General features: G+C 39.2%; 1 protein-coding gene and 1 non-coding gene across 2 annotated transcripts; one reads left to right on the plus strand and one right to left on the minus strand.

Annotated features, from left to right (window-relative positions):
* Positions 1-14,346: 14,346 nt before the first annotated feature.
* LOC130983518 (small nucleolar RNA R71) lies at positions 14,347-14,454 on the minus strand. Its single transcript, XR_009087503.1, has one exon. It is a non-coding gene; the product is annotated as a small nucleolar RNA R71 (small nucleolar RNA).
* Positions 14,455-20,831: 6,377 nt separating this feature from the next.
* Positions 20,832-22,565, plus strand: LOC130980637 (protein FAR1-RELATED SEQUENCE 4-like). Its single transcript, XM_057904297.1, has 3 exons — positions 20,832-21,380; positions 21,664-22,077; positions 22,167-22,565. Exons 1-3 carry the CDS (start codon positions 20,832-20,834, stop codon positions 22,563-22,565), a joined length of 1,362 nt encoding a protein of 453 aa, XP_057760280.1.
* Positions 22,566-26,807: the final 4,242 nt, after the last annotated feature.

Here is a 26,807-nt window from a genome sequence, read left to right on the forward strand (position 1 = left end):
CCTACATGGCCCCCATTCCTAACTTCTATAGGAGAAGTATTAGTATACCTCCCATTGGAGCAAGTAACTTTGAGCTCAATCATCAACTCATTATTCTGGTGCAGCAAAACTGCTAGTACTCTGGACTTCCACAGGAAGAACCTACTGAGTTCCTAGCAAACTTTTTACAAATTACTGACACAGTACACATTGAGGAAGTAGATCAGGATGTTTACAGATTGCTACTCTTTTTCTTTGCTGTAAGATATTAAGTAAAGAGGTGGTTAGATAACCAACCCAAATCTAGCTTGAAAACATGGAAGCAGCTAGTAGACAAGTTTCTAAATCAATACTTTCCCCCACAAAAATTGACCCAGTTAAGGTTGGACATCCAAAGCTTGAAGCAAAACAATAATGAATCTCTTTATGATGTCTGGAGGAGGTATAAAAGAATGCTACAGAAATGCCCCACTGAAATGTTTTCAGAATGAGCGCAATTAGACATCTTCTATCATGGCCTCACAAACATGGCTAGGATGTCTCTAGACCACTCTGCTGGTGGTTTTATACATATGAGGAAGACAATTGAAGAGGCCCATGAACTTATTGAGACAGTTGCCATGAATTAGCATCTGTACTCAGTTGATGAGACTTTCATGAAAGGAGAGGTTAAGGCAATATCTGCTGAGTCTAACCCTCCAGAATAAGATGGCCCATTGACTCGGCAGCTACATACCCTTGCACAGCAGTTGCTGGACTTGCAAGAGGCTTTGCGAGAAACTCAGGCTTCTAACAGAAACGTAGAAGCCCAGGTGAGTCAAACAAGACAGCAATTATCTAAGCAGATAAAAGATGAATGTCAGGCGATCTAACTAAGGAGTGGGAAAACATTAAACACTCAACCTCATAGCAATAGGAGACCAGAAGAAGAAAGGCTGACAGAGAACAACCAGACTACTATTCAAGACACCTATGAGGACGTTGCACGTCCAATAGGGAATGACATTGGCATTCAATGCCAAGAAGGGGTGCCCACTCCTGGCGTTGATGAGTATAGGGTTAAGATTCCATATCCTCAGAAGCTCCGCCAAGCGGAAAAGGATAAACAGTTTGCCAGTTTTGCGGATTATCTCAAGACACTTGAGATTAAGATCCCTTTTACAGAGGCTCTTGAGCAGATACCTTCTTATGCTAAGTTCATGAAAGACATCTTAAGTCATAAGAAGGATTGGAGAGAGGCAGAAATAGTCATTCTCACTGAAGAATGCAGTGCGATAATCCAAAAGAGCTTACTAGAGAAACTCAAAGATCTTGGGAGCTTTATGATACCATGCACCTTAGGAGATGCTTGCACAAAGACAACCCTATGTGATCTTGGAGCAAGTATTAACTTAATACCTACATCCTTAATAAAGAAACTTTGTTTAACTCATGAAATTAAACCAACGTGCATATGTCTTCAACTTGCTGATTGCTTTGTAAAGCTTCTATCAGGTGTGATTGAGGACATGATTGTTAGGGTTAGACCTTTTGCTTTTCTTATGGACTTTGTGGTTCTGGAAATGGATGAGTACAAGAGTGCAACCCTCATTCTAGGAAGATCCTTCATTGATGTCCAAAAAGGGGAAGTAACCTTGAGAGTCAATGAGGATGAGTTCATACTAAATGCGGTGAAAGCCATGTAGCATCCAGACACTCCTGAAGAATGCATGAGTGTTGATATCATTGATTCCCTGGTGAAAAAAAATGAATATGGCTGAGGGACTCGAGGAAGAGCTGAACGACATCTTTGATGATGCTCAGCCTGAGTTAGAGGAGCCAGAGGAAATAAAGGAACCTCTGAAAACTCCTAAGGAGGAGAACAAGCCTCCTAAACTTGACCTCAAGGCATTACCATCCTCTTTGAAATATGCATTTCTTGGAGATGGGGATACTTATCCTGTGATTATAGGATCTACTTTAGAACCACAGGAAAAAAGAACACTAATCCAAGTGCTAAAGACACACAAGACAGCTCTTGGGTGGACAATAAGTGACCTTAAGGGCATTAGCCCGACCTGATGCATGCACAAGATCCTATTAGAGGATGACGCTAAACCAGTGGTACAACCACAAAGGCAACTGAATGTAGCCATGAAGGAAGTGGTGCAAAAGGAAGTCACTAAATTATGGGAGGCTGGGATTATTTATCCCATTTCTGATAGCCCCTGGGTGAGCCCTGTCCAAGTTGTCCCCAAAAAAGGAGGCATGACAACGGTTCATAATGAAAAGAATGAACTGATTCCTACAAGAACAGTTACAGGGTGGCGTATGTACATCGACTATAGAAGGCTCAATAACGCTACCATAAAGGATCATTTTCCTTTACTATTCATAGATCAAATGCTAGAGAGACTAGCAGGGCACGCATTTTATTGTTTCCTAGATGGCTATTCCGGTTACAATCAAATTGCAGTGGATCCACAGGATCAAGAAAAGACAGCATTTACATGCCCATATGCCGTGTTTGCCTATAGGCGGATGCCATTTGGCCTGTGCAATATACCTGCCACCTTTCAGAGATGTATGCTCTCCATCTACTCTGATATGGTGGAAAAGTTCCTTGAAGTATTCATGGATGACTTCTCTATCTTAGAAAATTCATTTGAATCCTGCCTTGACCATTTGGTCCTAGTTCTTAAACAATGCCAAGAGACAAATTTGGTTTTAAATTGAGAGAAATGTCACTTTATGGTGACTGAAGTAATTGTCCTTGGGCATCGGATTTCGAACAAGGGATAGAAGTGGATCAAGCTAAGATGGAGGTAATTGAGCGATTACCACCACTCACTAATGTCAAGGGAATCAGAAGTTTCCTTGGACATGCAGGATTCTACAGGAGGTTTATTAAGAATTTTTCTAAAATTGCTAAACCCGTGTGCAACTTACAGACTACCGACACTCCATTTGTCTTTGACCGAGAGTGTCTGCAGGCCTTTGAGACTTTGAAAGCTAAGCATATCACTGCGCCTGTAATCTCTGCACCCAACTAGGACTTACCATTCGAACTAATGTGTATCCCCAGTGAGCATGCCATTGGCGCAGTCCTAGGGCAGAGACATGACAAGCTTCTACATGTCATTTATTATGCCAATTGTGTTCTAAATGACGCATAGAAGAACTATACTACCTCAGAGAAGGAGTTACTTGCAGTGGTTTATGCTATTGATAAGTTCAGATCTTATCTAATAGGATCTAAGGTCATTATCTACACTGACTATGCTGCTCCTAAATATCTACTCACCAAGCAAGATTCTAAACCCAGGCTGATAAGATGGGTATTACTCCTGCAAGAATTTGATATAGAAATAAGAGACAGAAAAGTGTTAGAGAATCAAGTGCCTGACCACCTATCTCAGATTAAACCAGTAAAAGGGACATCTTCTCCCTCTACTGAGGTATCTGAAACCTTCCCAGATGAGCAACTCTTTGCCATACGGACGACACCTTGGTTTGCAGACATTGCAAACTACAAAGCTATAAGATTCATCCCCAAGGAATACAATAGGCAGCGAGCCCGAAAGCTCATTCATGATGCTAGATACTACTTGTGGGATGAACCATATCTCTTTAAGAGATTCTTGGATTGGATAATCTGACGCTGTGTACCTAAAGATGAGGCACACAAAATCCTATGGCACTACCATGGCTCCGATTATGGAGGACACTTTGGAGGAGAGCGAACAGCCACTAAAGTCCTCCAAAGTGGTTTCTACTGGCCCACACTCTATAAGGATTCCCGAGAGTTTGTCTGTCACTGTGACAGCTGCCAAAGGGCTGACAATCTCCCTCATGGTCATGACATGCCTAATCAAGGAATTTTAGAGATTGAGCTATTTGATGTATAGGGTATAGACTTCATGGGTCCTTTCCCACCTTCATACTCAAACACTTACATTCTTGTGGCAGTAGATTACGTGTCTAAATGGGTTGAGGTAGTTGCATCACCCACAAATGACACTAGAGAAGTGATGAAGTTTATTCAGAAGAATATCTTCAGCAGATTTGGTATCCCTCAGACACTGATCAGTGATGGAGGAACTCATTTCTGCAATAACAGCTTGACTCTGTACTGAGCTGATATGGAGTTCGCCATAAAGTGGCCACCCCATATCACCTACAGATAAATGGGCAAGCTGAGGTCTCAAATATAGAACTCAAGAGAATCCTGGAAAGAACGGTGAATACCTCTAGGAAGGATTGGGCAAGAAAGCTTGATGATGCTCTCTGGGCATACAGAACAGCTTTTAAGACCCCTATAGGAACGTCACCATATCAATTAGTGTATGGGAAGGCGTGTCACCTGCCAGTGGAGCTGAAACATGAGGCTTACTGGGAAATCAAAGTCCTGAACCTGGATGCAAAGGCAACAGGAGAGAAAGGGTTGCTCCAGCTAAATGAGTTGGATGAATTCTGACTTACTGCATTTGAGAATGCAAAGATTTATAAAGAAAGGGCCAAGAAGTGGCATGACAAAAAGATTTCTTCCAGAGTCTTTGAACTATAGCAGAAGGTTTTGCTCTTCAACTCTAGACTCAGATTATTTCTTGGGAAACTCAAATTTCGTTGGAAAGGAACATATACGGTTACAAGTGTATCACCCTATGGGCACATAGAACTGCAAGGTAAAGACTTGGACATGAAGTTTACTGTTAATGGATAGAGAGACAAGCATTACCTTGAAGGAGCTATTGAGCAAAGAGGCTCAACACTGCTACTAGACTAAGTACAGTACTGTCAAGCTAATGATGTTAAAGAAGCGCTTGTTGGGAGGCAACCTAACCATAATTAAAGTTATTTCTGTATTTTTAGTATTTAAGTTTTAACAAGTTTAATTTTCATGTTTTTTTTAAGTTTGTGATCATGTGCAGTAGTTAGAACAGAAACAGAAACAGTTAGAGCAAAAAATAGAATACCCTAGGGAAGTCCCCTTGTTGGCGTTAAACGACAGGCAAGAGGGTAAGAGGGGTGTTGAACGCCCCCAGGAGGTAGCAAGACTGGCATTGAATGCCAGCCAAGGGGCACTGGCTGGGTGTTCAACGCCCTGAAGGGGAGGCAAGTCTGGCGTTGAGCGCCAGCCAATGGGCACTGGCTGGGCATTCAACGCCCAGAGAGGAAGAGCAGCCTGGCGTTGAACGCCAGAATAGATGCCATTCTGGGCGAACGCCCATAACAGGGTAAGGAGGATGTTGACTTTTTCAAACCATATCTTTTCCATATCTTATCTTTTTAATCATATCTTTTAAACAAGATTCTTCAAACTATCATCTTTCAACTTCAAATTCCTTTCAATTTTAAAATCTTTTCAAATCTTTTTCAAAATCTCATATCTTTTTCAAATCTTTTTCAAATCCTTTTCCAAGTTTCATATCTTTTGTAATTCCTTTTCAAGTCTTTTATTTAACTTTAAAATATTTTTCATATCTTTTGATTTTTAAAACTTATCTTTTTCTATCCTTTACTAAAGTGTAAATCATATCTTATTTATCTTTTATCTAATTAAATTTTGAAATCCCACCCTCCCCATCCTTATTTATACCATTTGGCCACCTTCTTCCTCCTCACATTCGAATTATTCTTCTCCTCTTCTTTATCTTCTTTCCTTTCTTTTGCTAGAGGACAAGTAAACATTTTAAGTTTGGTGTGGAAAAAGCCTTTCCTTCTCACTCCATTCGAATTCCATGGCTCTAAAAAGTGGAAATCCCACTTCAAGAAGCAAGAAAGAAGATAACCAAGCAGTTGTTTTCAAACCTTTCAGATTCTACACAAAGCAGCATGAAGAAAATTATTACAAAATCATGTGCAATAGGACAGTGATCCCAGAAGCCAAATTCAAATTAAAAGAAGATGAGTACCCAGAGATCCAAGAGCAAATTCAGAAGATAAGCTTTGAGATTCTAGCTAATCTTGAGATCACTGTTGGAATAACAATGATCCAGAAAATCTATGCAAATTTGTGGTTGAAAGATGAGCAAAAGAAAGAAGGACAAGGATTCCATACTTTTCACACCATGGTGCGAGGGAAGAATCTCTATTTCCATATTGACAAGGTGAGAAAGATCTTCAAGATACTTCCCCAAAAGGATGATCCAGAATCCTTTAATAGAAGGGTGGTGGATAATCCAAAGTTGGATAAGATTCTAGAAGACATATGTCTGCCTGAAACTAAGTGGATCAATAACACAAGAGGTAACCCAAACCAACTGAGAAGAGTAGATCTCAAACCAGTTGCTAGGGGCTGGTTGGATTTTATTGGGCATTCCATTCCCTACCAACAACCATTTTAAAGTTACCATCAGAAGGGCTGTGATGATTTACTGTATTATGATGGGGAATGAGGTGGAACTCCACCAACTAATTCCCTTTGAGCTATACAAGGTTGCAAACAGGATGTCAACTCAAGCCAGATTAGCCTATCCAAACCTTATCTTTCACCTGTGTAAAGAAGCTGGAGTTATTATTAACAGGGACTCATTCATCCCTGTAGAAAGCCCTATCACCAAACAGGTGATGGAAAGTGCTCAAATACCAGCTGACCAACCTAAAAGGAAGGCGCCTGAGTAAGCACAAGAGATCCCTCCAATTGAATATTGGACCCAGCTGGAAGCATCTGTTGCAAACTGCAAACCACCTTGGATCAATTAAGAGAGGAGCAAAAAGACCAGACTAGCATGATTTGTAAACTGGTCAAAGAACAAGAGAAGCAAGGGCATGAGATAGAAGAGCTAAAGCGTCAGAAATTATCCCCTGAAGAGCCTAACGCCTCCCATGATTAAGGTGGTTGAGTTCTACCTCCCTATTTCTGTGGCTATTCTAATTCTTATTTCTTATGTTTAGATTTACATGATCACTAGTAGTATTTAAGTTTTCATCTCTATCTTTCAATTTAAGTATTACATGTGTATTATTAGGATTTAAGTTTTTATTATCCAATTAGCTATAAAATGTTCCTCTTATCATCTCATTGAACTTGAATAAAATTTTAATTTTTTTTAGAAGCAACAAAGATAAATAAATTTTGAGTTACATATTAAGAATAGTTCAATTATGTTGATGTGATGGCATTGCTTTTATTTTCTGAATGTATGAATGAACAGTGCAGAATGTTGGCTCTTGAAAGAATAATGAAAAAAGTAAAGTATTATTGGTAACCTGAAAAATCCAAAAAAAAAATTATTTTTGAAGCAAGAAAAAGCAGCAAAAAAAAGCAAGCAGAAAAAGAAAGAAATAGAAAAAGCCATTAGCTCTTTAAACCAAAAGACAAGAGTAAAGATCCAAGGCTTTGAGCATCAATGGTTAGGAGGGCCTAAAAGAAATATCTTAGCCTAAACAGTTCAATTGAGCTGCTTCCCTAACTATATGCTTATGGTGTGCAGGTGTCAAGTGAAAAACTTGAGACTGAGCAGTTAAAGTCGTGATCCAAAGTGAAAGAGTGTGCTTAAGAACTCTGGACACCACTAGCTGGGAATTCTAGCAAAGCTGAGTCACAATCCGAAAGAATTAACCCAGTTAAGTGTCTGTGGCATTTATGTATCTGGTGGTAATACCGGAAAACAAGGTGCTTAGGGTCACGACCAAAACTCTAAAGAAACTGTGTTCAAGAATAAAAAACAAATAAACTAGAAGAGTCAATAATATCATATGGATTCTGAGTTCCTAAAGATGCCAACTATTCTGAGCTTCAATGGATAGTGAGATGCCAAAACTATTCAGAAGCAAAAAGCTATTAGTCCCACTCATCTATTTGAAACTGAACTTCATTGAAAAATCTGATATTTATTGTATTCTTCTCTTCTTTTTATCGTACTTTGTTTTTTGTTGCTTTGGGACAAGCAACAATTTAAGTTTGGTGTTCTGATGAGCGGATATTTTATACGCTTTTTGGCATTACTTTCATATAGTTTTTATTATGTTTTATTATATTTTCATAGGTATTAGTAAAAACTTCATATTTTTGGATTCTACTTTGAGTTTGTGTGTTTTATGGTGATTTCAGGTATTTTCTGGCTGAAATTAAGGAGCTTGAGTAGAAGTCTGATTTAGAAGCAGAGAAAAGACTGCAGATGCATTCAAGATTTGACCTCCGTGCACTTGAAGGAGCTTTTCTAGAGCTACAGAAGTCCAAATGGTGCTTTCTCAACGGCTATGGAAAGCTAACATTCAGGACTTTCTATAAATATATAATAGTGTATGCTTTGATTCGGAAATGAAGGCCCAAAACTGGTGTTCAATGCCAGTCACCAGCCCTATTCCTGGCGTCCAGCGCCCACAGCGGAACAACTGAAGTTCAACGCCCAAAAGGGGGTCCCTAGCCAGCGTTCAATGCCCATAAGGGACCCTAACTCGTGGGAGACACTTAAGCTCAGCCCAAACACTCACCAAGTGGGCCCCAAAAGTAGATTTTTGCATTGTCAACTTAGTTTATCTTATTTATATAATCCTTAGTTATTATATTAGTATATATAGACAAGAGTTCACTCTTGTTAGAGGAATCTTGCCCACTTATACGTTTCCATTGTATTTTCTATTAGCATGAGTCACTAAACCTCCTAGGTTAAGGTTAGGAGTTCAGCTGATGTTCATGGATTAATAAAAGAACTACTGTTCTATTCAATTCGTGTGTGACTCTATTTTAAGATGTATCTTCGTTCTTCAACCTTATGAATGAGATGATCCGTGACAATCATCCTCATTCTACATGGGATCAGTGTGAGTCCTTGACCAGAGATTACTGAACCACAAACTTGATTATACACCTCTTAGACGGATAATCCAGGACTTCGTTGGAGATTTCTCGAGACATCAGTTCAGCCAAAGCATGGAGAGATTAGGGTCTTTGTGGTAGAGGCTAGAACCAAAGGCGCAGCACTCTCTAATCCAGAAGATTCGACCTTGTCTGTGGCGTTTTGAGTAGGATCATTAAGGGAATGAACTGCAGGAGCTTCACCCTCATTCAGATTGGGCGTACACAAAACCTGGTGTTCGGCCTGAGAGAGGAAGATTGCGGCCATTAAACCGGTGTTGATCACTTACATCATGCCATGGAAGGAATCACTCACAGTTGGAGAAGACAGTGGGAAAGGTTGATTCAGAAGAATGAAGCATCTCCGAAGCCTTAACCGTTTTCTTATCACTGGTTTCACTCAAATGACATAATTTCATCCCTATTCTTGTTTTATGTGTTTCTCTCAACAAACTATCTTTTCTAAACGTCTGACTAAGATCTACAAGGTGTCTACAACTTGATTCAAACCAACAATAATCTCCGTGAGATCAACCCTGACTCACCTCAGGTATTACTTGGATGACCTAATGCACTTGCTGGTTCATTTGTATGAGTTCTTATTTCGCGCACCACTTATTCTTCAAGGCTCCTCCTTATAAAATTCTTTTCAACTATATTTATATAAGTCTTTTCTTTTAGAGGTCGTAATACCTTTTCACATCTGCTTTACGACTTAAGCGTAAGGCTCTGTGTGGTATGGTGTTACACTCTCGTGTCTATCTCTCTCTTAAAGTTCTCCCTATTTCTGAGCTCAACTTTTTTCACCATTGTTAAGCCTCCAATGGTTCTTAGTTAATTTTAATTTTTTTCTGACTCTTGATTTGATGCTAGTTTTTTGGTTTAATGTTTATTGTTAATTTTGTTCAGAGTTCTTGTTACTTATGAGTTAATTATTGTTGATTATTATTAATTTTTATGAGTTTAGTGTGTTTTTTGAGTGATTAAATCCTTCCTTGAAATTCTTCTTAGGGATGGCTTAGAATTATACTCATCATGATTCATGGAACTAATGCAGCAGGAAGTCATATATATATATATATATATCAGATTTATTTAGTTTGTAAAATTAACATTCGATTTAACTTTATGCGAAGTTATAGGAATAGAATTTTTAAGCACAATAAAGATTAGGATTATTTTTCAAATTTTTGCAAACATAAAAGGATTATATGCATCATGATTCATATGCTAGTTTAGCGTGTTTACTGTTTTCTGAATTAATTAGTATGTCTGTCGTTACGTTTGAACTTGTTTGTGAATTTTTAATTGTAAATTTTAGACAAGTTATTAAAGGAAATTGTGAAATTTTAAATTTTATTAGTCTAGAAAGCATGAAATTTAAATATTTGAACTTATATATTGCATTTTTAAGAATTTCGTATTATATTTAATTAAATTGGTTCAATCACGGTTTGATCTTGAATGGACCATTGAACCATTGGACAGTCACTTGAAAGGTTACATGATAGGTGTGAGGAATGGACATTGGGGTTCATCGATAGAGGGTTTAGCGGTCATCAACCAAACTGGCGTGATGTTGGCGGACAAAAATGTTCTTCCTGGACTTTATTCTCTACATTTGGGGAGCGCGGAGGACACCCACTCTGAGCTAAGCATTCTGTCTACATTGTTGTATAACCTTTTGATCCCTTTCTATTGTAGTGTTGTTGAATATATTGGACCATCTCAATAGTAAGCCGTTAGAAAAAAAATTGGTAGACAATAGGTAAGAGGTGAAATAGGGTGACTTGAAAGTGAAAAAAGTTAGGTTTTGAGGATTATAATTATTGTTTGAAAGTAAAATAGGGTGACTGATGAGCGGATAATTTGTACGCTTTTTGGCATTGTTTTTAGTATGTTTTTAGTATGATCTAGTTAGTTTTTAGTATATTTTTATTAGTTTTTAGTTAAAATTCACTTTTCTGGACTTTACTATGAGTTTGTGTATTTTTCTGTGATTTCAGGTATTTTCTGGCTGAAATTGAGGGATCTGAGCAAAAATCTGATCCAGAGACTCAAAAGGACTGCAGATGCTGTTGGATTCTGACCTCCCTGCACTCGAAGTGGATTTTTTGGAGCTACAGAAGCCCAATTGGCGCGCTCTCAACGGCGTTGGAAAGTAGACATCCTGGGCTTTCCAGCAATATATGATAGTTCATACTTTGCCCAAGATTTGATGGCCCAAACCGGCGTTCAAAGTCACCCTCAGGAATTCCAGCGTTAAACGCCGGAACTGGCACCTAAATGGGAGTTAAACGCCCAAACTGGCATAAAAGCTGGCGTTTAACTCCAAGGAGAGTCTCTACACGAAAATGCTTCATTGCTCAGCCCAAGCACACACCAAGTGGGCCCGGAAGTGGATTTTTATGTCATTTACTCATCTTTGTAAACCTTAGGCTACTAGTTTTCTATAAGTAGGACCTTTTACTATTGTATTTTCATCTTTTGATCACTTTAGATCTCTAGATCATCTTGGGATTATTTTAGATCCTTTGATCACTGGGAGGCTGGCCTCACGGCCATGCCTAGACCTTGTTCTTATGTATTTTCAACGGTGGAGTTTCTACACACCATAGATTAAGGTGTGGAGCTCTGCTGTACCTCGAGTATTAATGCAATTACTATTGTTCTTCTATTCAATTCCACTTGTTCTTGTTCCAAGATATCACCTGTTCTTCAACTTGATGAATGTGATGATCCGTGACACTCATCATCATTCTCACTTATGAACAAAGTGACTGACAACCACTCTTGTTCTACAAGCATACGAGGCTTAGTGAATATCTCTTGGATTCCTGATACACGATGCATGGTTGATCGCCTGACAACCGAGTGCTCGCCTGACAAACGAGCCAGCCATTCCGTGAGATCAGAGTCTTCGTGGTATAGGCGAGAACTGATGGCAGCATTCAAGAGAATCTGGAAGGTCTAACCTTGTCTGTGGTATTCTGAGTAGGATTCAATGATTGAATGACAGTGACGTGCTTCAAACTCCTAGCAGGCGGGGCGTTAGTGACAGACGCAAAAGAATCGATGGATTTTATTCCGGCCTGACCGAGAACCGACAGCTGATTACCCATGCTGTGACAGAGCATAGGCAACGTTTTCACTGAGAGGATGGGAGGTAGCCACTGACAACGGTGAAACCCTACATGAGCTTCCCATGGAAAGGAGTAAGAAGGATTGGATGAAGACTGTAGAAAAGCAGAGAGACGGAAGGGAAGGCATCTTCATACGCTTATCTGAATCTCTCACCAATGATATACATAAGTATCTCTATCTTTATCTTTATGCTTTATTCGTTTATCACTATACCCATTTGAGTCTGCCTGACTGAGATTTACAAGGTGACCATAGCTTGCTTCATACCAACAATCTCCGTGGGATCGACCCTTACTCGCGTAAGGTTTATTACTTGGACGACCCAGTGCACTTGCTGGTTAGTTGTGCGAAGTTGTGTTTATGCCATGGTATTGAACACCAAGTTTTTGGATTCATTACCGGGGATTGTTCTTGAGCTGTGAAAAGTATTGATCACAATTTCGTGCACCAAGTTTTTGGCGCCGTTGCCGGGGATTGTTTGAGTATGGACAACTGACGGTTCATCTTGTTGCTTAGATTAGGTATTTTTTCTTCAGAGTTCTTAAGAATGAATTCTAGTGTTTCATGGTGATCTGTTGAAATCTGGCTGGCTGTGAAGCCATGTCTAATCTTATTGGACCGAGGTTTCAACTGATCATCACAATAGCTTGTTGATCTCTATCAATCTTGCTATTGGAGCAATGATCTGCTAAGGCTTGGCTGGCCATTGGCCATGTCTAGTGTTTTGGACCGAAGCTTTCTTTGAAAGCTTGGCTGGCTGTGAAGCCATGTCTAATTCCTGGACCGGAGTCTTAGACTAGCATTGCAATGATTCCTGGAAATTCAAATTAAGAATTCTGAAACCTTTATTTTCTATTTCCATATAATTTTCGAAAAAAAGCACAAAAAAATTATAAAAATCATAAAAACCAAAAACATTTTATGTTTCTTGTTTGAGTCTAGTGTCTAATCTTAAGTTTGGTGTCTTGCATGCCTTGTTTATTTGATCTTGGTTCTATTTTCAAGTCAATAGTACAGGGAACTGAAGATTCAGAACATGCAGCAGAGGAATTACACAGAAAAAGCTGGGCGTTCAAAACGCCCAGTGAAGAAGGACAGACTGGCGTTTAAACGCCAGCCAGGGTACCTGGTTGGGCGTTTAACGCCCAAAAAGGTAGCATTTTGGGCGTTAAACGCCAGAATGGATACCATTCTGGGCGTTTAACGCCAGGATGGCACAAGGGGGAAGATTTTGTTTTCAAAATCAATTTTTTTTTTCAAGTTTTCAAAGTTTTTCAAAATCAAATCTTTTTCAAATCATATCTTTTCAATCAAATGTTTTCAAAATCAATTTCTTTCCTTTTTCAAAGATACTTGCTAACAATTAATGATTTGATTCAAAATTTCAAGTATGTTGCCTTTTCTGTTGAGAAAGGATTAATTTTTGAATCATATCTTTTCTTGTCAGGCAAGTCATTAATTTTAAAATCAAATCTTTTTAAAATGTTTTTCAAATCATATCTTCTCAATCACATCTTTTTAAAACCAATCATATCTTTTTAATCACATCTTTTTCAAAATAATTTTCAATCAAATCTTTTTAACTTCTAATTTCAAAATCTTTTTCAAAAATCATTTAATTTCTTTCCCACTCTTATTTTCGAAAATCAAGTAGTGTTTTTCAAAATGTTTTCAAACTTTTTAACTTAATTTTCGAAAATTCTCTTCCCTCCTTCTCACATCCTTCTACTTTTGGAGTATCACTCCTTCTTAATGCACAATTCGAACTCCATCTAATCAAGTTCGAATTCTTCTACCTCCTTCTTCTTTCTTCTATTTTTCTTTTCCTCTGACACCTCAAGGAATCTCTATACAGTGACATAGAGGATTCCACATTTTCTTGTTCTCTTCTCTTTCATATGAGCAGGAGCAGAGACAAAGGCATCCTTGTTGAAGCTGACCCTGAACCCGAAAGGACCTTGAAGCGAAAGCTAAGAGAAGCTAAGGCACAACTCTCTGTTGAGGACCTGACCGAATTCTTCAAAGAAGAAGAAGACATGGCAGCCGAAAACAACAACAATGCCAACAATGCAAGGAAGGTGCTGGGTGACTTTACTGCACCTACTCCCAATTTCTATGGGAGAAGCATCTCTATCCCTGCCATTGGAGCAAACAACTTTGAGCTTAAGCCTCAATTAGTTTCTCTAATGCAACAGAATTGCAAGTTCCATGGACTTCCATTGGAAGATCCTCATCAGTTTTTAGCTGAGTTCTTGCAAATCTGTGACACAGTCAAGACTAATGGGGTTGACCCTGAGGTCTACAGACTGATGCTATTCCCTTTTGCTGTAAGAGACAGAGCTAGAATATGGTTGGACTCTCAACCAAAAGAAAGCCTGAACTCATGGGAAAAGCTAGTCAATGCCTTCTTGGCAAAGTTCTTTCCACCTCAAAAATTGAGTAAGCTTAGAATGGAAGTCCAAACCTTCAGACAGAAGGATGGAGAATCCCTCTATGAAGCTTGGGAAAGATACAAACAATTAATCAGAAAGTGTCCCTCTGACATGCTTTCTGAATGGAGCATCATAGGTATTTTCTATGATGGTCTCTCTGAACTATCCAAGATGTCTTTGGATAGCTCTGCTGGAGGATCTCTTCATCTGAAGAAGACGCCTACAGAAGCTCAAGAGCTCATTGAAATGGTTGCAAATAACCAATTCATGTACACTTCTGAAAGGAATCCTGTGAACAATGGGACAAGTCAGAAGAAAGGAGTTCTTGAGATTGATACTCTGAATGCCATATTGGCTCAGAACAAAATATTGACTCAACAAGTCAATTTGATTTCTCAAAGTCTGTCTGGAATGCAAAATGCACCAAGCAGTACTAAGGATGCTTCATCTGAAGAAGAAGCTTATGATCCTGAGAACCCTTCAATGGAAGAGGTGAATTACCTAGGAGAACCCTATGGAAACACCTATAATTCTTCATGGAGAAATCACCCAAATTTCTCATGGAAGAATCAAGAGAGACCTCAACAAGGTTTCAACAATAATGGTGGAAGAAACAGGTTTAGCAATGGCAAGCCTTTTCCATCATCTTCTCAGTAACAGACAGAGAATTCTAAGCAGAACCCCTCTGACTTAGCAACCATGGTCTCTGATCTAATCAAAACCACTCAAAGTTTCATGACTGAAACAAGGTCCTCCATTAGGAATTTGGAGGCACAAGTGGGACAGCTGAGCAAGAAAATTACTGAACTCCCTCCAAGTACTCTTCCAAGCAATACAGAAGAAAATCCAAAAGGAGAGTGCAAAGCCATAAACATGGCCGAATCTGGAGAGGAAAGAGAGGAAGTGGACGCCACTGAGGAAGACCTCAATGGGCGTGCACTGACCTCCAATGAGTTCCCTAATGAGGAACCATGGGAATCTGAGGCTCAAAATGAGACCATAGAGATTCCATTGGACTTACTTCTGCCTTTCATGAGCTCTGATGAGTATTCTTCCTCTGAAGAGGATGAGTATGTCACTGAAGAGCAAGTTGCTAAATACCTTGGAGCAATCATGAAGCTAAATGACAAGTTATTTGGAAATGAGACTTGGGAGGATGAACCCCATTTGCTCACCAAAGAACTGGATGACTTGTCTAGGCAGAAATTACCTCAAAAGAGACAAGATCCTGGGAAGTTTTCAATACCTTGTACCATAGGCACCATGACCTTCAAGAAGGCTCTGTGTGACTTAGGGTCAAGTGTAAACCTCATGCCTCTCTCTGTAATAGAGAAGCTAGGGATCTTTGAGGTATAAGCTGCAAGAATCTCACTATAGATGGCAGACAACTCAAGAAAACAAGCTCATGGACTTGTAGAGGATGTTTTGGTGAAGATTGAGGACCATTACATCCCTACTGATTTCATAGTCCTAGAGACTGGGAAGTGCATGGATGAATCCATCATCCTTGGCAGACCCTTCCTAGCCACAGCAAAGGCTGTGATTGATGTTGATGGAGGCGAATTGATCATTCAAGTGAATGAAGAATCCTTTATGTTTAAGGCTCAAGGATACCCCTCTGTCATCATGGAGAAGAAGCATAAAGAGCTTCTCTCAAATCAGAGACAAACAGAGCCCCCACAGTCAAACTCTAAGTTTGGTGTTGGGAGGCCACAACCAAACTCTAAGTTTGGTGTTGAACCCCCACATTCAAACTCTAAGTTTGGTGTTGGGAGGTTCCAACATTGCTCTGAGTATCTGTGATGCTCCATGAGAGCCCTCTGTCAAGCTACTGACATTAAAGAAGCGCTTGTTGGGAGGCAACCCAATGATTCTATTTTATATATTTTCTTTTGTTATTTTATGTTTTTTTGTAGGTTGATGATCATAAGAAGTCACAAAATCCATTAAAAAAGCAAAAACAGAATGAAAAACAGGAAGAAAAATAGCACACCCTGGAGGAAGAATTCACTGGCGTTTAAACGCCAGTGAGGCTAGCAGTTGGGCGTTTAACGCCCAGTCTGGCACCATTCTAGGCGTTTAACGCCAGAAAGGGGCACCAGACTGGCGTTAAACGCCAGAAAAGGGCAAGAACCTGGCGTTAAACGCCAGGAATGGGCACCAGCCCGGCGTTTAACGCCAGAAATGGCTCAAAACGTGATTTTGAGTGCCATTTGGTGCAGGGATGACTTTTCCTTGACACCTCAGGATCTGTGGACCCCACAGGATCCCCACCAACCCCACCACTCTCTCTCTTCTTCACCCATTCACCAATCACCTCAATACCTCTTCCCCAAAAACCCTTCACCTATCAACTCCCATCTTTCTCTTCACCACTCACATCCAACCTTCATAAAACCCCACCAACCTCACCCTTCAAATTCAAACCACTTTCCCTCCCAAACCCACCCATAATGGCCGAACCCCATCTCCTCCCTCTCCTATATAAACCCTTCTTCACCCCTTCATTTTCACATAACCTAAACACCACTCCCCCCTCCTTGGCCGAATACATAAGCCACTCCCTTCTTCCTCATTTCTTCTTCTTCTACTCTCTTCTTTTCTCTTTTGCTCGAGGACGAGCAAACCTTTTAAGTTTGGTGTGGTAAAAGCGTTGCTTTTTCGTTTTTCCATAACCATTTATGGCATCCAAGGCCGGAGAAACCTCTAGAAAGAGGAAAGGGAAGGCAAAAGCTTCCACCTCCGAGTCAAGGGAGATGGATAGATTCATCTCAAGGGTGCATCAAGACCACTTCTATGAAGTTGTGGCCATGAAGAAGGGTCAACTTTGATCAAAGGTTGGACCAAGTCCTCACAGACATTTGTGAAAAGGGCGCTCAATGGAAGAGAGATTCAAGAGGAAAGCCGGTTCAACTGAGAAGGCATGACCTCAAGCCCATTACTAAAGGATGGAGCAAACAAGAAGACCCCTCTCATCATATCCCTGAGATGCCTCAAGGGATGCACTTTCCTCCACAAAACTATTGGGAGCAAATCAACACCTCCCTAGGAGAATTGAGTTCCAACATGGGACAACTAAGGGTGGAGCACCAAGAATATTCCATCCTCCTCCATGAAATTAGAGAAGATCAAAGAATCATGAGAGAGGAGCAACAAAGACAAGGAAGAGACATTGAGGATGCTCAAGCACTCCATAAAACCTTCAAAAAGGAAGAACAAGCCGCCATCACTAAGGTGGACCCGTTCTTTAATTTCCTTATTCTTTATTTTTCTGTTTTTCGAAATTTTCATGCTTATGTTTATCTATGTTTGTGTCTTGTGATCATTAGTGTCTTAGTGTCTATGCCTTAAAGTTATGAATGTCCTATGAATCCATCACCTTTCTTAAAAGAAAACTGTTTTTATCACAAAAGAACAAGAAGTACAGGATTTCAAATTCATCTTTAAAACTAGCTTAATTAGTTTGATGTGGTGACAATACTTTTTGTTTTCTGAATGTATGCTTGAACAGTGCATATGTCTTTTGAATTTGTTGTTCATGAATGTTAAAATTGTTGGCTCTTGAAAGAATGATGAAAAAGGAGACATGTTACTGAGGATCTGAAAAATCATAAAAATGATTCTTGAAGCAAAAAAAAGCAGTGAATACAAAAAAAAAAAAAAAAGAGAGAAGAGAAAGAGAAAAACGAAAAAGAAAAAAAAAAGGGGAGAAAGAAAAAGAAAAGAAAAAGAAAGAAATAAAGTTGTGATCCAAGGCAAAAAGAGTGTGCTTAAGAACCCTGGACACCTCTAATTGGGGACTCTAGCAAAGCTGAGTCACAATCTGAAAAGGTTCACCCAATTATGTGTCTGTGGCATGTATGTATCCGGTGGTAATACTGGAAGACAGAGTGCTTTGGGCCACAGCCAAGACTCAATAAGTAACTGTGTTCAAGAATCATCATACTTAACTAGGAGAATCAATAACACTATCTGGATTCTAAGTTCCTAAAGAAGCCAATCATTCTGAATTCCAAAGGATAAAGTGAGATGCCAAAACTATTCAGAGGCAAAAAGCTAAAAGCCCCGCTCATCTAATTAATACTGATCTTCATAGATGTTTTTGGAGTTCATTGCATATTCTCTTCTTTTTATCCTATTTGATCTTCAGTTGCTTGGGGACAAGCAACAATTTAAGTTTGGTGTTGTGATGAGCGGATAATTTGTACGCTTTTTGGCATTGTTTTTAGTATGTTTTTAGTATGATCTAGTTAGTTTTTAGTATATTTTTATTAGTTTTTAGTTAAAATTCACTTTTCTGGACTTTACTATGAGTTTGTGTGTTTTTCTATGATTTCAGGTATTTTCTGGCTGAAATTGAGGGATCTGAGCAAAAATCTGATCCAGAGACTCAAAAGGACTGCAGATGCTGTTGGATTCTGACCTCCCTGCACTCGAAGTGGATTTTCTGGAGCTACAGAAGCCCAATTGGCGCGCTCTCAACGGCGTTGGAAAGTAGACATCCTGGGCTTTCCAGCAATATATGATAGTCCATACTTTGCCCAAGATTTGATGGCCCAAACCGGCGTTCAAAGTCACCCTCAGGAATTCTAGCGTTAAACGCCGGAACTGGCACCTAAATGGGAGTTAAACGCCCAAACTGGCATAAAAGCTGGCGTTTAACTCCAAGGAGAGTCTCTACACGAAAATGCTTCATTGCTCAGCCCAAGCACACACCATGTGGGCCCGGAAGTGGATTTTTATGTCATTTACTCATCTTTGTAAACCTTAGGCTACTAGTTTTCTATAAGTAGGACCTTTTACTATTGTATTTTCATCTTTTGATCACTTTAGATCTCTAGATCATCTTGGGATTATTTTAGATCCTTTGATCACTGGGAGGCTGGCCTCACGGCCATGCCTAGACCTTGTTCTTATGTATTTTCAACGGTGGAGTTTCTACACACCATAGATTAAGGTGTGGAGCTCTGCTGTACCTCGAGTATTAATGCAATTACTATTGTTCTTCTATTCAATTCCACTTGTTCTTGTTCCAAGATATCACCTGTTCTTCAACTTGATGAATGTGATGATCCGTGACACTCATCATCATTCTCACTTATGAACAAAGTGACTGACAACCACTCTTGTTCTACAAGCATACGAGGCTTAGTGAATATCTCTTGGATTCCTGATACACGATGCATGGTTGATCGCCTGACAACTGAGTGCTCGCCTGACAAACGAACCAGCCATTCCGTGAGATCAGAGTCTTCGTGGTATAGGCGAGAACTGATGGCAGCATTCAAGAGAATCCGGAAGGTCTAACCTTGTCTGTGGTATTCTGAGTAGGATTCAATGATTGAATGACTGTGACGTGCTTCAAACTCCTAGCAGGCGGGGCGTTAGTGACAGACGCAAAAGAATCGATGGATTTTATTCCGGCCTGACCGAGAACCGACAGCTGATTACCCATGCTGTGACAGAGCATAGGCAACGTTTTCACTGAGAGGATGGGAGGTAGCCACTGACAACGGTGAAACCCTACATGAGCTTGCCATGGAAAGGAGTAAGAAGGATTGGATGAAGACTGTAGGAAAGCAGAGAGATGGAAGGGAAGGCATCTTCATACGCTTATCTGAATCTCTCACCAATGATATACATAAGTATCTCTATCTTTATCTTTATGCTTTATTCGTTTATCACTTTACCCATTTGAGTCTGCCTGACTGAGATTTACAAGGTGACCATAGCTTGCTTCATACCAACAATCTCCGTGGGATCGACCCTTACTCGCGTAAGGTTTATTACTTGGACGACCCAGTGCACTTGCTGGTTAGTTGTGCGAAGTTGTGTTTATGCCATGGTATTGAACACCAAGTTTTTGGATTCATTACCGGGGATTGTTCTTGAGCTGTGAAAAGTATTGATCACAATTTCGTGCACCAGTGACTTGAACAGGTTTGATTGGTGCGTGGAGAGCATTAGAGTTGTGTTATTTTTATAACGAGGATACGTAACAACAAAAAGGACTAAAAGTTTTTGTTATATTAAATGTGGTAATTTAAATTAATAGTTGTAAAATTCAAACTGCAGCTTGGTGCAGAGAATGGTTAGGCAAATTGTATTATGTTATTATCGTATTTGTGTGTTTGTGGATGTCCAGATGGATGGTAGTCATAATGAAGGAGTTGGGGAAGGTGGGGGTGATGCTGGTGGGACATATGTCGATCCGAAATGGGAATTTACTGACGATAATAATAGCTTTGAGGATGTTGGTGAGGATGAAATAGTTCAACATGGAGATGCTGCCAGTTTGAGTGTGGCTGATTTACTAAAGCATACTTGGGATAGTGTTGATGATGCCTATGAATTTTACTGCGATGTCATGGATTTGGGATGCGAGAAGGGTGATTCTGGCAAAGATTGCGATGGAAAGTTGGTGAGAAGTACCAGTTTTTTGCAATAAGGAAGGACTGAGAGAGACTAAACACTACAACAGAATAGACAAAAGGATGGTGCACAAACCAAAGACCCGAACTGGCTGCCAAGCAAAGTTGTCAGTGAACTTGGACAAGAATGATAATAACTGGAAGGTAAGGAAAGTAGTGACGGAGCACAATGATGAATTAGCACCTATTGGGATGGTACACTTGATAGCGAGTCACCGTGAATTAAATGAGGCAGCAAAGGCGCAGATAGATGGGATGCATGCGCATGGAATCGCAACATCGAAGATAATGGGATATATGGCTGGTGTGGCCAAAGGATACTCCTTGCTTGGGTTCTTGAAGAAAGATGCATACAAATATGCTAACAAGGTGAGGCGGGCAAAACTAGTAGATGGTGATGCGACTGCAACCCTAATATATCTGGAAGGAAAGGCTGGTTCGGACCTAATGTCAGTTGCAAGGTACAGCATGACTGCCAATGAAAGGCTGAGGAATTTGATATGGGCTGATGGTCCAAGCCGATTGGACTACCAATACTTTGGCGATGTGTTAGCCTTCGACTCTACTTACAAGAAAAACAAGTATAAGAGGCCTGTTGTTATTTTCTCTGGTGTAAATAATCACAAGAAAACGACAATTTTTTTTATTTGGATTGTTAATGGATGAAAGTGTTTCCTCGTATCGTTGGATGTTAGAGAATCTTTTAGAGGTGATTTGTTAGAAGAAGCCATTAGTAGTTGTAACCGACGGAGATAACGCAATGATTAAGGCTGTTAAGGAAGTTTGATCTAAAGCGACACACCGATTATGTGCATGACATGTGGAGTGAAATGTGACCTCCAATGTGAAAGACAAAAATTTGAAAGCCTTGTTCAAGTGGTGGTTGTACTCGAAGACGGAAATTGATGAATTTGAGGCGGATTGGGAGGATGCGATTGAGGACTTTGGGTTGAAGCATAGTTTGTGGGCCAACCAAATGCATGAGAAGAGAAAAATATGGGCAAATGCATACCTGTGTGAGAAATTTTGTGTGGGATTTCAAAAAACATCACGCTATGAGGGGATTAATGCATTCGTCAACAAGTTCTCCAAGTCAACCCACGGTATACTTCAGATGATCCAGAACTTGGAACTAGTTGTCTGCGAATATAGAAACAAGAAAATTCTCCTCTATTTCAACTCCATATACACAGTGCCTGTGATGACCACTTGTCTTAAATCAATCGAGTCTGTTGCCGCAAGGGTGTATAATAAGGAGGAGTTTTCGGATGTGAAGAAGGAGATAGAAAAGGCTGGAGTTGTTAATCTAGTGAGGAAAAGAAGGTTTCTCAACACAATGGTGTACACTTTAGAGGAATATAGGAAACTGAACATGCACATAATGTCATCTTTTGGTAGGGCTTCGGCCAGTGTAATATTTGGCGTAAAAATGGTTATCCTTTTAGGCATATGTTATTCGTGATGAAAGCTGAACACCTTGCAGAGATTCCAGAACCCTTAGTTCTGAAGGGATGGAGATTGGATGGAAAATCTCTGGACAAATATGTTGAGAATTGGGAAGAGTCAAGTGAGAGGGGTTATTTACTATGCCATGGTGCACTATATTCTACATCACAGTGGCTGTTTTTTCTTGTGACGCATAACTTAGCGATGTTTCACAAGGCAATGGATAGAATAGTTAGCCTGTGTGAAATGCTAAAGGCAAATTATAAGTTTTGCACTTCAGGAAATGGGATAAAGGATGCGAAGGGTGTTGTTAAGGAGAGGTTGCGAAATCAAAAGGAGCATCAAAGATAACAAGGAATGTGCACGGGAAGGGTAGGCATTGCACCTATTGCAAGTGGACTGGGCACACAAACAGAAAATGTCCCGAAAGAAGGACTAGAAAGAACCTCAAACAGAGGACGAATGTGTCGATCCTTCTCAAACAGAGGTACATGGGGGTTGTAACACATGTTGAGTTCAATGTTATTGTACTTACCCTTGCGAAATATAATTAGACATTATTCAGTAACTTATTTATTTCATCAAATTTCAATTCAATTGTGGATGACACATCTGGTATTGTGGTTTTTATTTGGTGCAACTAATGTTAGTTTTTGGGTTTAGGCCCGAGGCGGTGTAGATGGCAAATTTGCATGTAAAAGGTGAAAGACTGTAGACATTATAGACCATGAAACTGCAGCCTCAAGCAACCATGACCTCCATTTAGGTGAAAAGAAATTGAAGACAATGCCCAAAACGGATTGGGAGTAAGAAGTGAGGTTATTCAATGGGTTTGGATTATATTGAGTTTGAATTGAGTTTTTTATATTGCTTCCCATTGTGCCTGATTTATTGAGTTTGACTTATGTTTCTATATTGCTGCACCTAAGTTGAATATGATTGTTGTTGCTGTTGTTATAGCTGATAGAGTTATTACACCAAGTTCGGTCAGGTTCTGACATAAACGTCAGAAATAAGGATATATAGGATAGTGGTTAGGACATTGACCTTGCTGAGCATCTTGGTATTGCGTTTAATCTTTATATAGACTGGGAAAAGCATTCAACACATGGACATTAATTTTACCTTTTATATGTTGTCCTTATTATGTGGTGTCTTTGTCGAAGCACTTGTCTAACATTGGACATTAATCTTACCTTTTTTTATGTTGCGCTAATTATGTCATCTATTTGTCAAGGTACTCGCATAACATTTATGACATGTTGGGTTAATTGTGATAGTTTACACGAAGAGTTCCAATAACTAAAGAACAAAAGAGTTTTATTTCTTTTTTTTTTCTTCGACAGGTTTTTTATTGGGTTGGGCATCCCCTAGCCCTGGGCCCAACAAAATGAAAAGTAAGAAGGTAATGGATTGATATAGCCTAAACTAATGTCTCATTCAAATACTTGAAACTACTATAATCCCTCGCATGTCTCTGATGAGAGAACTTTTGCGTGGTCTAGAATTCAGAATAAATTCCCATTGCAAGTATAGCTTCTAAACCAACAAAAGTCCTTTCATACAAACGTTTTGGTTGTCACAAGTAACAAACCCCTAAATAAATTGATAACCGAAGTATTTAAACCTCGGGTCGTCTTCTCAAGGAATTGCAGGGAGGTATGTTCTTATTATTGGCTATGAAAAAGGTAAAATTGGGGGTTTTGGAATTAAGGAAGAAGTATGACAAGTAATTTAAATGACAATTAAAATAAATAAATACTATAAAGCAAACTTTTGGCAAGGTATGAGAAATTGGAAGTCCAGACTTAGTTATTCTTATCAATAATAATGAAAGTTGAATCTTAATTCCACTTAGTTAACCTTTGCTAAAGCAAAGGAAAGTCAAGGGATTAATTAGTTAGACCTTCGAATCCTATTTATTTCCTAAGAAAAGGTTGGGATTATTGAAGTTAAGTTCAATTAGCAAGATAACAGTTGTCAATTATGTTGAGCTAAGATAACTCCTGAGTTACTGATTTCTTAACCAAGACCAAAAGGAAAGAAAATTAAATCTACTGGAATAAAATGTCTTCAGATTGGGAATAATCAATAACACAAACAAAAGAAAGCAATATTAAACTGAAATACCTCAAATATCATTAAATAGGGAAATTATCATGAATGTGGCATAAGCCAAATAGGCAACATAACTAATATAAGCATTCAAGTATCTGAAAATAAGAAATAAATGTAAAGTAAAAGAACATTGAACCTGGGATCGAGAGTCACTCCTAAAACTAAGAGAAGTCCTAAATCCTAATCCTAAAGAGAGAGGAGAGAACCTCTCTCCAACTAAACCTAAATCATGGAAGGTGAATTATGAAAGCATCCTCTGATGTCCCTGCAAGTTCCCTGACTTTAATCTGTGTTTCTGGGCCAAAAACTGGGTTGAAATGCGGCCCAGAATCTCTGCCGGTGACTTTTGTAATTCTACAGATCGCGCACGTCACGCGATCGCGTCATCCATGCGGACGCGTCATTCGCATTTTTCCCTGCCACGCGTTCGCGTCGTTCACGCTTCCGCGTCACTTGTGCTTTTCCAATCCGCGCGGTCGCATGAGCCATGTGGCCGCGTCACTGCGAATTCTTTTCTTCCACGTGGTCGCGTCGCTGACGCGTACGCGTCACTTCTCGCTGGTCATCTCTTCAATTTCTTGTGTTCCTTCCATTTTTGCAAGCTTCCTTCCGAATCTCTCACTCATTCATGCCCTATAAAGCCTGAAACACTTAACACACAGATCAAGGCATCAAATGGTAATAAGAGAGGATTAAGATTAGCTAAATTAAGACCAAAGAAGCATGTTTTTAATCATGTAATAATTTTAGAAAGGAAATATAAATGCATGCTAATTATATGAATAAGTGGGTAAAGACCATGATAAAACCACACAATTAAGCACATTGTAAACCATAAAATAGTGGTTTATCGACCTCCCCACACTTAAACATTAGCATGTCCTCATGCTAAACTCAAGGAGACCAAATAAATGAGTAAGGAAAGGCAAGACTCATGCAATGCAACCTATGAAATGTGAATGCAATTACATGCTAAAATGGTTCTACCTACTTGGTGAAAAAGTAAATAAATCTTTCAAGAATAAATATGAACTGGATTTCACTAATTCAAATCACAAAATACAATATAAATAACTTGCAAGAAGAAGATAGCTCATAAAAGCAGGGAACATAGAATTAAGCACTGAACCCTTACTAGTATTGTATATCATTCTAACTCTCAAGTGTCTAGGGTCAATTCTCTCAATTCTCTACTAATCTTGCTTTCTATAGCTTGCTCTTCATCTAACAATCAACAAAAATTCAATGCTTCAATACACAAATCAAGAGGTCTTTTAAGGGTTGTAATGGGGTTAGGGTCAAGGTAGGATTGTATTTGGCCAAGTGGACTAAAATCTGAATCCTTAATTAACATAAACTTTTCACCTAACTCAAGACAATTCATTAAAATACAAAATCCAACTTCCCATTAACTGTGTTTACTACATATTCATGCATTCCAAGTTTTGAGTGCAGCTCATATGCATTGATTTCACTATTTATTTTGGGGCATTTTGTCCCCTTTTATTAATTGCTCTTTTCTTTTTTTCTTTTTCACTTTTTTTTCCAATGCATATGATTAAAGTATTGAATGCAATAATATGTGCTCAACCATTATTTTGCACATTTTCACTAAAGTATACAACACCCAATTATTCAAACCAAATATTTTTAAACCCAACTTCCCCACACTTAAATCAAGAGCACTTTTACTAGTCTAAGCTAACCAAGGATTCAAATTAAGGACATTATTATTTTCCGCTTAGAGTTAGTAATGAGCTAGAGTAAAGAACAAATGGGTATATTAGGCTCAAATTGGTTTGCAAAGGATAATGAAAGGGTAAGGCCATATGGGTATGTAAGCTTAGTGAAACAAAGGCCTCAATCATATCAGTGCATGCATACATTAAACAATGGAAATATAGAATTAAGCAAGACAAAGATCACAATTTTAGAGAGAAAAACACACACCAAAAATAAAATATTGGTTGATAAAATGCAACCAATCAAATAGGCTCAAAATCTCACTGGTTTTGTGTGTTCGGGCTCTAAACTATATTCCAAAATAATATTTCTTCAAACAAATTTTTTAAAAAGTTTTATTCAAATTAGTGAAATACTATAAAAATTTCTTGAAAAAGAAAATATTACTTTAACCAAGTGGTAAAATATGCACAAAAAACAAACATGCAATCAAACATGCAAATGCAACAATGAAAAACAAAAATTGGTGTTAAGAAGGGACTAACTAACCCGTGGAGATCGGTATCGACCTCCCCACACTTAAATATTGCACCGTCCTCGGTGCATGCTGAGATGTACAGGTGGGCGGGTGTTGTGGTTCCTCAGCTGTTGCTCGTTGTAGAAGCTTTCTCTTTACCCGTTCTAGTGGCCAGCCTGAAAAAAGGGAGAAGAGAAAGGGATATGAAGTCAAAGGTGTAGAGCAAAGAGGAGGGCGGTACGAGTGAATATCATGCCAAGTAAGGAAAATAGTGA

The sequence above is a fragment of the Arachis stenosperma genome, chromosome 5 (genome assembly GCF_014773155.1).
Source record: "Arachis stenosperma cultivar V10309 chromosome 5, arast.V10309.gnm1.PFL2, whole genome shotgun sequence".
NCBI lineage: Eukaryota > Viridiplantae > Streptophyta > Magnoliopsida > Fabales > Fabaceae > Arachis > Arachis stenosperma.

What these genes read in the sequence shown, in the direction of transcription:
- LOC130980637 (XM_057904297.1), top strand. Translation starts at nt 20,832, where the DNA reads ATGGTGCACAAACCAAAGACCCGAACTGGCTGCCAAGCAAAGTTGTCA. An exon ending in CTGTTGTTATTTTCTCTGGT is followed by an intron (nt 21,381 to 21,663) that starts GTAAATAATCAC and finishes TTGTACTCGAAG; the next exon opens with ACGGAAATTGATGAATTTGA. An exon ending in AGGCTGGAGTTGTTAATCTA is followed by an intron (nt 22,078 to 22,166) that starts GTGAGGAAAAGA and finishes ATCTTTTGGTAG; the next exon opens with GGCTTCGGCCAGTGTAATAT.